This window comes from Ananas comosus, linkage group 13 (genome assembly GCF_001540865.1).
Source record: "Ananas comosus cultivar F153 linkage group 13, ASM154086v1, whole genome shotgun sequence".
Lineage (NCBI taxonomy): Eukaryota > Viridiplantae > Streptophyta > Magnoliopsida > Poales > Bromeliaceae > Ananas > Ananas comosus.
In genome coordinates this window covers 773,792-785,743 of record NC_033633.1, presented here as the reverse complement: position 1 = coordinate 785,743, position 11,952 = coordinate 773,792, and the positions used below count along the sequence as shown (strand labels likewise).

Here is an 11,952-nt window from a genome sequence, read left to right as displayed (position 1 = left end):
AAAACATTATTTATTTATTTATCAATCACACAAGTAAAGTAAGTTATAATATTGAACGGGATATTTCATTGTTCCAACATTGAACTGGATAAATATTAAATAATTTTGGATAATACAAAATTAGTAAACAACATAGTATTCTTTCTCTAATGAATCCACGGTTAGTTAAATAAACTGAAAACGAAATTTTAAGAGCCCAACCTAGTAAAATAAACTAAGAAACATTTATTCATGACAAACTCAAAATTACTCGTCCTCTGGTTTTTCTTTGTAAACCACAGGATCAAAAGCAAGCATAAATATACATACACACACACAAAACAGCTCTACAAAAATCACATATATCCTAAACATTTTAAATATCAAATAGAGAGAGAGCGAGAGAGAGAGAGAGAGAGAGAGAGAGAGGTACTATTTAAGAGAGGGGGAAGCGAGAGCCGGTGACGAGGAAGGAGACGAGGCGGAACCCGGAGGCGAGCGCGGCGAGGGCGACGAAGGCGAACGCGGCGAACCCTAGCGCCACCGCGATGTCGCCCTGGACGCAGAACGCGCTCTCCGAGGCGCACGCGCCCGAGCCCCGCATACCCCGGGCCTCCGCCGCCCCAGCCGCCCCAGCCGCCGCCGCGAGGTACGCGAACACCTACAAACCCTAAAAACCCTCACGATCTCTGTAGAAAACGAGAACTAGCTAGCTAGGGTTTCGGTTCGAAGATCGGGGGATCGCACCTGATCGTGCGCGAAGTCGAACCACAGCTGCATCGGCTCGGGGAGGGGCGTGGACCCCTTCAGGATCTCCCAGATCGACGCGCCCATCTCGAAGAGGGAGTACACGGCGACGATCGCGTTCGCCGCGAACACCAACCTGTTAGGGATTTCGCCGCGGATCGTTAGCGGACCTAGGGTTAGGGGTTAGGGTTCAAGGGCAAAACCTGAAGGGTTCGGAGTCGATCCAGGAGGGGGAGCCGGGGGAGCGCGAGGAGTTGGTGACCATGAACACGGCTGCGGCGAGGGCGAAGCAGAAGGAGGCGAGGCGGAGGAGGAGGATGAGGGAGTTGAGGCGGCGGAGCTTCGTCTCCGACACGGTGGAGTGGAAGCGGTGGTGGTGCGGGGAGGGATCGGCGCCATTGGGGAAAGGTGAGGGCATGGTGTGGGGAGAAGGGAACGAGTCATAGAGAGAGAGAGAGAGGAGAGAGAAACTGGGCAGAGACGGGAGGAGAGAGGAGTCGATTTTTAAGAGGGGTTTAAGAGAGAGAGAGAGAGAGAGAGAGTCCTTTTGGTTTAAGGGAGCCGTTGGAATCACGAGACGGGGCGAGGGGATGGGGTGGGGCCTTTTTCGGGTTATTAGGCTACTTTACTGTGTGTTTGGATACTTGTAATTAAAAAAAAAATTTATTGAAAATTTATTTTTTTGATGAGTGATTATTCATAAAAAAATATTTTGAAAATTTTTTTTTTACAGATTCCACGGAAAAAAAATAAAAAAAATAAGTGTTTATTTTCAGCTCATTTCGAGCGAAAAATAAAAATTTGGCTTGAAAAAATGCGGCATTTTTGAGGTGTTTCGTCATGCGGTTTACGAGGTTCACACAATGTGGACCCCGCTCTCTCTCTCTCTCTCTCTCTCATAATGTAAGAGTGTATATATAGAATATTTTATTTTTATATAAATAAAATATTATGTATAATATTTTATTTATAAATATATAGGTAATTTACTTTATAGTATTAAGGCCTTTTTGCATAAAAAATTCACTTATTTTGGGCTTTTGCAAAACCGGGTCACCTTTTTCGTTTCTGCAGATTCGGTCCGCTTTTTCAGCAAACTGACCAAAATACCCTTATTACTTTTTCTCTTTCCTCTTTCTCTCTCCTCTTTGTTTCTGTCGTTCTTTTTTTTTTTTTTCTCGCCGAAAAAAAAAGGCGGACCGTCGCCTTATTCTTCACCGTCGCCTCCCTCCTCACCCTCCTCTCCACCGCCCGCGACCCCCTCCTCCTCTCCTCCGCCGCCGCGGACCCCGAGCCCGATCCCGTCGCCGTGGCGGCAGCGGCCGCGGCGAACGGGGTCGGGCTGGATGCGGAGAAGAAGACAACGGCGAAGAAGAAGAAGGGGAGGCCAAGCGACAGGGCGCAGGAGGGGGAGGCGGAAGCGCAACCGGCGCCGGCACCAGCGCCGCGCGTGTTCTTCTCCGTCGGCGCTGCCCCTCCTCCCGCCGCCGCGCAGAAGCCGCCGACCAGCGCCTCTGCTTCTCCCACGACGACGTTTAGACCGCCCGCGTCCGCCGCGGACCCCAGCCGATTCGCCGTCGCGCAGCGGCAGCGGCCGGGGCGACGGGGCGGACTGTTTTTTATTTTAAAACTGCACACTTTTTAACAGATTATTATACTGCTTCTCCTCTTGTTGTAAGCTGTTTTCTCTTGATGCACGTTTTCTCCTCTTTAAAGAGTGAAAACATTGCAACAAGAGGAGAGAAAACAGCTGCCAACAAGAGGAGAAGAGTTATAATATATCTTAAATGAGTGCAGTTTAAGATAAAATGGGTGCCAGTTTTTTTTTGTTGCACATTTCTCCTCCTTATTCACATTATTTTTATTTTAACTACACATCTTTACAGATATTTATATGCTTTCTCCTCCCTGTGTGCACTGTTTTATCCTCTTGGCTTGGATTGTTTCTCGCTCTGTTAAAAAGAAGAAACAGTGTTACAACAAGAGAGATAGAACAATGCGCAACAAGGGAGAAGCAGTTATTAATATCTCTTAAATGGTGCATTAAAGAATAAAAAACGATTTAACAAGAGAGAGAAATGATGGCACAAAGGAGAAACGGTGCGCAACAAGAGGAGAACGTGCAAACTTTCATTTAAAGAGTGTAATTGTTATCTTAGTAGGTGCGGCGTTATGATTGATTAAGAGTCGAATAAGAAGAGAAACAGTGTAAAGTATCTTTCAAGATGTGTATTTTCATATTAAAAGCGTAATTTTTATTTTAAAGGTGAGTTAACATTCTAAGTAGTGGCAACTTGTAATTTTTTATAGTGTAACGATACAATTTCAATCTTCATCCTTTATTTTTATTAATTCTTTTATTTTATTTTTTACTGTTTTTTTTTTTTGTCACCCTCTCTGTCGAATAGCCACGGTGTCGGTGCACGGCGCGCTAGTACCCCCCCACTCCGAGCTGCAGCGGCCGCAGTGACTCCACGGTGTGGGTCGGGTACAGTCGGCAAGATGATCGTCGTTGGAGGCAGCAGAGAAAGGAGGGAGAAAGAGAGACGGGAAGGGCAGGGAAGATGCGAGAGAGGCGCCGTCGTCGAAAAACTGTGGAGGAGAGCAGAGAAGAAAAGAAAGAAAAATGCAAAAAAAAAAAGTCAATCAGCGCCGACCTTAGGGGGATCGGAGGCGAGGAAGGTGGGGGCGTCGGCGGCGACGTCGCTCTGTCTTCGCCGCTCTCTGGGAAGAGAAAGAAAAAAAAGAACGAGAGAAAAAGAGAAAAGTAAAAGGTATAAGGGCACCTCCGCTCCGTCTTCGCCGCTCTCTGGGAAGAAAAAGAAAAAAGAACGAGAGAAAAAAAAAGGAGAGAGAAAGAGGAAAGAGAAAAAGGTATAAGGGTATTTTGGTCAGTTTGCTGAAAAAGCGGACCGAATCTGCAAAAGCCAAAAAGATGGCCCGATTTTGCAAAAGCTCAAAATAAGTGGATTTTTTATGCAAATTGGCCTAGTATTAAATATATAATGTTATATTATATTACATTATATATTTTAAAAATATTTTATAATATACTTTAAAAATGTTTATTTATAATAAAAATGTATATAATATGCTAACAATATTATATATTAATAATATATAATATATAGTATAGGAGTAATTTTTTAACGAGGTAAAATTTATTTTAAATCGAAACTAAATTTTTTTTAAAAAAGTTTTATGTGGAATCAAACAGCATCTTACAGAAAAGAGGGAGGGAGAGCCAAGGGAGGGAGCTGGGAGTGTCCATTTCTCACTTGAATATAGAAAAAAAAATAAAGAGAAAAAAAAAATGCTAGAATACACTTTTTATCATCAAATTATGAGGCTAACAAGTGACAAATTAGTCTTAATTACTATGGTATAATTTAGTTGACTAATAATATAACAATAGTTAGAATGCCACATCACAATTATATTATTATTCAACCAAATTAGATTTTAAGACTTAATTATAATGATTTAAAAAGTTTGGACAATAAATTATTATTACTTAAAATTTGAAAACTAAAACATCGTCCATACGCAGTCATAAGGAAAATAGTTATTGGTTGAGAAATTATAGTATCATGTGCATTCAAACAATCTATACACTTCAATGATAACCAGAAAGCTCTTAATAGAGTTATTTATATGTTCAATAAATATAAGATAAATCATGTCATATACACGAATGATTAATGAAAAAAATGATGATGGTGGGACATTAAATCATGACCTTTTATTGCTTGACCTAGAGAATGTATGGATAGTTCTTGATAATATTATTGGGATCTCCAATTGAAAATAACATAGAAAAAAAAGTAATGCTGGGTGTAAATCTTATATTTTAGCCTTTTCATGGCTAGGAGCCTAGGATGCTCTAATTTGTTTTATCAATTTTTCTTAATTAGAAAGTATAATTTTTTTAAATCCCAAGACCTAAAGGTATCGTTTGGTTCGGGTATAAACAAGAAATTGTTATTACAGGAATAGATACAAGTATGAGAATAAAAAAAATAGCATTTTGATGAAAATTGGATTGTTCCGGGGATAAGAAAAATAACATTTGGATAGATAATATGAAATAAGAAAATTAGTGGGTAATTTTATATAGAAAATGAAGATGTTAGTGGGGATAGCTATATCCAGTAACCGAAAATTACTATTCTCGAATAAAAAATTAGCGTTTGAGTATAAAGGGGATAAGGGGTTATCCCTATTTCTATTCCTATCCCCCATCTTTGTAAGATGTACACACTATCTCATACAATAGAAAAATTGTAACGTCACCATCTACATTTTTCCTTCTTTGGCCTACCACTTGTAACTTACTCGCAAACCGGATAGCGGGAAGTTTGGAGTAGGAAAAGCCCAATCAGAACCTAAATTTCTCGAGAAGCTCCTAGAAGGAAGGAAATGCACAAGATAGGAAATTTCTCACAGATACCCTTACAATTAATCAAATTAGATCAAGACACTTCTTTCCTTTTCACTCTCCTTTGGGAAAAAGGACAAGGTACAACATTTTGCAATATTAAAATTGGAAACGCATTCCTGTACTTTCAAAAACATTAGTTTCTGGAAAAGAAAAAGGAAAAAAGCCTTTATTATACTGCATGGAAATATAAGATTAAGATATTTCTAATCTACCAAAATTCACTAATCTATCAGATATCTTAACATATTTCCAAAGCAATGGAGCGCAAATTTGTGCTTTATATACATATTTTTTTAAGGAATTTTATATGGTTTGTGAGTCCAGAGGCGACTCAAAAAGACGACCTAGACTACGACTAGGTAATAATATTTATGCCAAAAGAGGAAACTGATAGTTGTCTTTGTATAGCATGTCAACTTTTTAATTGCTTCTTTTTCCATGGCCTTTATACCAGGGAACTTTGAGACGAACCTCACACGAACTTTACCTGGTGCGGATTCGACCCACGCCTGCGAATTGACTCACCTTTTCCCGGTGCTTTCAACTTTTAAGGGCACGAATCTTACAGCAATTCTAGGAAATGGGTGGACTGTGAGTTTGTGACCAAGCTTAAGTTTCATATGGTAAGGAAGCCATAAATCAAAAGAAAGTTTACAGTTTCTAGTTTTAACTTTTAAGTACCGAGGAATTTTGCTTTACCAAAATGAACAAACTTCGTAGTTAGCAAACACTGAAACTTAGGTTACTGGGGAGATGCACAATTCCAAGCCACCGTTTGGTTCGGGATTAAGTAAAAACTTATTATTTCAGTGATAGAGTTAAGTTCAGGATTAAGGTGGGGTTAGAGTAATTTTGTGTTTGATTGAAAATTAGGTTTAGTCCAGATATAAATAAAATAATATTTGGTTGAAATATGTGGGATAAAAAAGATAGTGAATAAAATAGTATTTTATTTGATTGGAGTAGTGGGGTGGGGTGGGGTTAGCTGGGGTTAGCTAACTCCACCCTCCAAATGAGCTATGTCCCGGGATAACCCATTTGGATGGGATTAGCTAACCCCACCTCCTAAATTGGGTGTTTGGAAATAACTTCGAGATTAAAGAGGTTATTCCATCCCTTAATTCCGAACCAAACGGGTGCTAAGTGTTCTTTTCACTATATTTTAGTTGGGGGTGGTAATCCGTGGTGAGATCATAATTCCACCGCTACATCAACCAAACAAGTCTTTATATTTACCACAACAAGTCTTTATATTTACCACCGACTAGTCCCGTATCTACGGAAATGGTTAGTCATTGACCGAATGGATTCGTGGTCGTCTTTCGACTTAAGTAAGCTAGGATCTTCTTCTTTCGTACAGGGCGGGGAAAGACCGACCGCGAAGATCGTGACTCGGCTGCTGATGTTGAAATTACCATTCTACGAGGAACTAGCAAGATAAAGTTTTCTTCTCTTGGATAAAGCAGATATTAAAAATAATGCTTTTTACGGCGCCCGCATATGCAAATTACTCTCTTTCTAAGGACACAATTCCACATAAAATATAGACAAATGAAAAGTTGAATGAAACTGGATGCCAATGTCGCTGGACATAAATTGGTCCAGTGGGATCATGTCAAAAATATTTTGCCTGCTGATTGTTAAAACGAATGCAGCAAAATCTAGCGAAAAAAAAAAAAAACCAACAGACTAAGAACACATATGGATAATCGATGAAAACAGATCATATTTGCCTCTTAAAGGCATAGTTTGGTGGTAAATACTAAAAGCACTGCAAAATACCTTTCAAAGGCTAAAGGAAAAAAAAACCTAAATCTAATTCTAAAAGCACTTTCTAACATTCCTATTTCAATCATTCCTAATCCAACGCTATAAAATTGTGTCGGCAACTGTTACCGATAGTATGAAAAGGACCACAGCAAGTTTATAGTATTAGAAGGAAGATTAAAAACACTTAAATTTATTGATTCATCCAAATTCCAAAGTATAAATACTAAAATAGTACTTTCAGCCACCATATTAGACTAGGTCTATATTTTTCGAAAGCTCAAAAATTACTAGGATCTTACACACCCGAGCCACACAAGAACAAGACCTGTGATAAATATAGGGTTGGAGTAGCAAGCTTTGACCTCAGTGATCAACAGTTCAAGCCACTCAACAAACCCACATCCAAAATAAGCAAAATGTCCGAATACCGTTCTTCAGACCCCGAGATTAAAAAAAAAAAAAATGAAGAAAATAGAAAGGAGACCACCGACAACTGTTGCGAGACACAGAAGGGGAAATATGTACAGGCTGTGAAAGTGATCGGTACAAACAATTAAAATCCCCCATACTGTTACAGAGAGAAGCAAAGATTTGCTCAGCTACAAGCTTTTCGAGGATTTTCACAGCATTTCTTGGGATTTTCTCACGATGCGGCGTACTTTCTTCTTGAATTCTTCTCTCCGATCTCTCCAATCCTTCTGCAGCAAAGTGAAGGTTTGTTGCTTCACATCAGGTTAGATCCAGCAAAGAGTTCCGAAAGTTCATTACTTAACATCAAATAATTATGAAGAAGATGCCCTACGGATAAGTGGTATTATCGAAACTAAGGTTGATTAGCATTAAGAGGTCACAACAGGATAAGAGTAAGTAAAACTAGGTTATGCTAAAGGCTAAGTTGATGTGCATACTATATTAGCAGAACAGATTTTCGATTGCACAAAAATTGTACAGATTACAGAAAAAAGAACTGATCTACTTTTACCGAAGTTTGTTAACGCAAGAAGAGTTTCTTCACACTTGGTGGCTTGTTATAGAACATAATAATGATGAAGATAAATCACAGAAGACAAGACGTAAGCATATTTTGTCCACAAAAGTTCTAATAATTGTGCAATTAATTTACTTTCGTAGAAAAATGTATTATTTTGCTACTGGTGCAAGTATTAATAGATCATCAAACCTCTAATTTTAGCATGAATTTGACTCTTGGAAAGCACAAGAAATAAAATGAAGTATTTCAATATTGGATTGTTTCAATATTAGATGAGTGAAGATGAGTATCAGGAAATATTGTGCACTTCATCAAAGTATGACAGAAGGACATCTAAGTAGCAGGCCAAACACAAACAACAAAGTTTAACATTCAATGCATAAATCACCATCTAACACCCTGAATTACTAATTTTGCTATTGCATGGAGACAAAGTACAATAAAAGATAAATAAAAGAAAATTTAAACTAGAATAAAAAAGTAAGTTTCAAACAAACAATAGTGGATAGTATTTGCCATTCTTTACTTACAGCTGCTTCAACATTTGCTGGGGATTCATCATTGGGACTTGAAAGCATAGATATTATACTCAAAACAATACTCTCGACCTGCAAATTTTAGCAACCGCGTTTAACCATTGTTATTGAAAACTAACAGAGTATTTATGTCCTTACGCATAGCAAACTCATGACTAGCCCTTTTCAGACAGTTAGATCCGCTACTAAATAATTTAGCTAAATATTGCATGCATAGATAATAGCTCAGTGGTGGACAAAGCCTTGTTGCCAATATTCTAGAACTGTACCCTACTCTCTCCCTAGAGTTAGAAAGTTATGTCGATGTCCAAAGAATGAATGTCATACCAATACCATTCGAGAGAAAACTACAAAAGAGATCTTAAGACATAACAGTATTTGCGACCATTTAACAAGTATCTACAGAACTTAATTGTAACCACATAACACAGAAATAGCCGCCAGTGCAGACAAGCCTATTCACCATTTTGGTCTTTTTTAGAAAGTTGAATATGTTAAAATATATGATGCCCCAATCATGTAAACAACAAACATGTGAATCCCTTAGACATTTTGATGAAAAGAAAGCACGTAAAGAGCAAAACTATACAATAACAGCCCAAACAAGGAGTAAAGGAGATCTCATGAGCAATATTCCTCGAATAGTTAAAGTTCCTACTAAGCTTCTAACATAAAAGAAGATCAACTGTATAGTTAAGTTAGCCCATCCGAAAAGTATGGTCGATAAAATTCTGGCTCGTACAGGACTTGGATGAGTCAGTTTATCAACACAATAGCAAAAATCAAGAGAGACACAAACGCACCAATAGAAATTCCAATCAATATAAACAGCGTCAATTAAGTAGTAAAATCATGCCCTAGACTAGAAGGAGAAAATGTATAAAAAGGTATAAAAGGTATAAAAAGTGTGTAAAAGTTGCACCGTATGAACAGGCGTCCACCGCTCACTTGCAAGTTCATAGCCATTAGGGTCATCGCCAGGCGGATGAAGAATTGAAATGCAAACACGCCCATCAGGATATACTGAATATGATATAACAGAGAAGATAGTTCAAGATGCTTTTCCACAAGGTAGATTTAACGACAACATAAATGAAATCGGAAGAATTTGATAGCTGACCATTCGGGTGCCACATCTCTGACGTAAATCTGACAGTTGGAGGACTATTAGGATAGTTGGGTGGAAAGCTCATAATTGCATTAAAATAGCCACCTTCACTGCAGTGATTTGATGCAAATCGAAATTAGAAACATATAAAAGTTAAGAACTCCGCACAAACTTGTAGATGAACAATTTGACGCAATGTTTTGTTCGTGAATGTAGCACAACTCACATATCTGAAATTCCATCATCAAAACTTAACTATATCAGCAATTCCATCAGTTGAAAAGGCATTCACAACAGTTCAATTTCTCAGATTCACCACTAAATTTAACAAAGTTTCCAATTTAATTGCTGAAAATAGCTGAAATCCGAAAAAGAAAACAAAAACAAAAAAAATTAAACGTTGAGGGAGTGTCCCTGTACATTATTACCTCTCCAACTACAAATCCTAAACCATGCATGACATATACAAAACACTACGAATTAAATCAATCTAAATACAGCAATTCCACAATCCAACATGAAATAAGCAAATAAGAAGGTAATTATAGAGAAAACCATGAATCGCCAACAAATTAGACAAATATTACGCGATCGGGAGATGTGAATCCTCACTAGAGCGTATCAGGAGGCCCGATGATCGTCACGTTCCACTCGAACACATTACTATCATCGACCAACCCAGCCGAGAATCCATCCACGGGATTCCTCGTCAGATCTAAATCCAAAAAGCAACAACAGCAACAACAAAGATCATCGCAACCACCAACCGATCCACCACAACTAATCCAATAATAACAATCCCCCCAAACAAATCGACCGAGAGATATCGAAAAAATCCCTAATTGCGGCCGCAAAGCCGAGATCGGATCCGTTACCTTTGAGCTGCTTCTGGAGCAGTAGGCTCGCTTGGCTCGTCGCCGCCATTAATGGCGAAGGAGAGGAGGAAGCGGAGATTGGGGAAGGGGATTAGGGGCGGAGGAAAGAGAAGGGGAAGGGGATGCACAAATTAATTTAAAGAATTTATTTATATTTATATTTATATTTATTATATTTATTTATATACATATGGGGGGTGGAAGTGGGTGACAGGATGTAACTAAGGAAGCGACGAACGATAATAATGCGCTTCGTATTAGCAATATAATAATGAACCTGGTGCACCAAAAATTCGTGGACCGTACATCAACCATCCGCGATCACCTCTAGGTTCGTGGATTACCTGGTGAACCCGGTCCATAAGAAACCTTTGTTTCTTACGTGGAGGGCCCAATACCACCACTTCTAAAGGAGGTTGGGCTGATGGGCCTTAGTTCTTGTTGGGCCTAATTTCTAAAATTGTGTGGTTTAAATTTTAATCCATAGGATCATGGATTGGTGACAAAAACTTTGTAAATCATTACAAAAAAAAAAAAAACAAAAAAGATATTAAATCTTTTGATGTATTGGAAAGTGGAAATAAAGTTTGAATCTGAAAATTATAAGTTTTATTTGTTGCACTTACCACATCAGTGGAACCGAGAAAATTCTCCGACAAACCAATAGAAGGGGAAATAACTTGGCTCGAAGTAGATTGCAAAGGCAAGTATCAAGCATCTGATTTGTTCATAATCAATAGTCCAGTTGGTCGGTATTCTTTTTATTATTATTATTATTTGAATTATGACTTTGAGGGGCTCCCCAAATCACACCTTGTTTTAACTTTTCCCCTCCAAGTTGTAAACACCATATCCCATACGTGACCCACCATTGTTTTCCCTAAAATGTCCCTGTTCACTTTTTACTGGTTTGGGTTCATTAATTTCCCTTGAATGGTATGAGCCCAATCATGTTGGGTCCGTCTCAAACCACGAATGAGTTGTGAACCACACGCGAATGATTAAGATCTTTTTATTCATTACCGGTCCAACAAACACCCAAATTTTGTTCTTTTTTCATCTTTTCATACCTCTTATATTCTGGCTTAAATTATTGAGTTTTATTGATATCAAAGGAGAAAAGATTGAATGAGAGAAATGGAGTCAAATTCCTCTTAATTAAATCTAATTCCGCGATTTCGTTAGTTTCTAAACTATGAGAGTTTCGGTTTCATTTTTGGTCCCTAAGCTTTCATTTAATACTAATCCTACTGTTGGATTTTTGTCTCTTATAGAAAAAAAATAAAATTATCGCGGCATACAAAATCATTATTTCTAAGATAATTAATGTATAATTATGATATGATACTAAATAAAAAGAGTTTTTGAGATCCGAGATGGGTCTAAGGTAATGAAATATCATTTAGTTTCTGTAAAATGTTACACTCAAATAGCACATCTGCAGAACTTGAACTGAGCCAAACAAGGTGTAAAGTAGTAAACAAAAAGATCTAGTCCATCTTGGA

At 38.3% G+C, this 11,952-nt stretch overlaps 2 protein-coding genes across 3 annotated transcripts; both read right to left on the bottom strand.

The window, feature by feature from the left end:
* On the bottom strand, positions 203 to 1,300 carry LOC109719189 (CASP-like protein 4C1). Its single transcript, XM_020245733.1, has 3 exons — positions 930 to 1,300; positions 727 to 862; positions 203 to 640 (listed from the first exon to the last, which is right to left on the bottom strand). Exons 1-3 carry the CDS (start codon positions 1,142 to 1,144, stop codon positions 416 to 418), a joined length of 576 nt encoding a protein of 191 aa, XP_020101322.1. The 5' UTR covers positions 1,145 to 1,300; the 3' UTR covers positions 203 to 415.
* Positions 7,107 to 10,609, bottom strand: LOC109719585 (ubiquitin-conjugating enzyme E2 7). 2 transcript variants are annotated; one of them, XM_020246353.1, is made up of 6 exons: positions 10,448 to 10,608; positions 10,185 to 10,287; positions 9,585 to 9,682; positions 9,387 to 9,487; positions 8,459 to 8,536; positions 7,107 to 7,635 (listed from the first exon to the last, which is right to left on the bottom strand). In XM_020246353.1, the coding sequence occupies exons 1-6, from the start codon at positions 10,494 to 10,496 to the stop codon at positions 7,558 to 7,560; spliced, it is 507 nt and encodes a 168-aa protein (XP_020101942.1). In that variant the 5' UTR covers positions 10,497 to 10,608; the 3' UTR covers positions 7,107 to 7,557. The 2 variants fall into 2 exon arrangements, with proteins under 2 accessions (XP_020101942.1, XP_020101943.1); XM_020246354.1 differs by lacking the exon at positions 8,459 to 8,536 and having other exon boundaries at positions 10,448 to 10,609.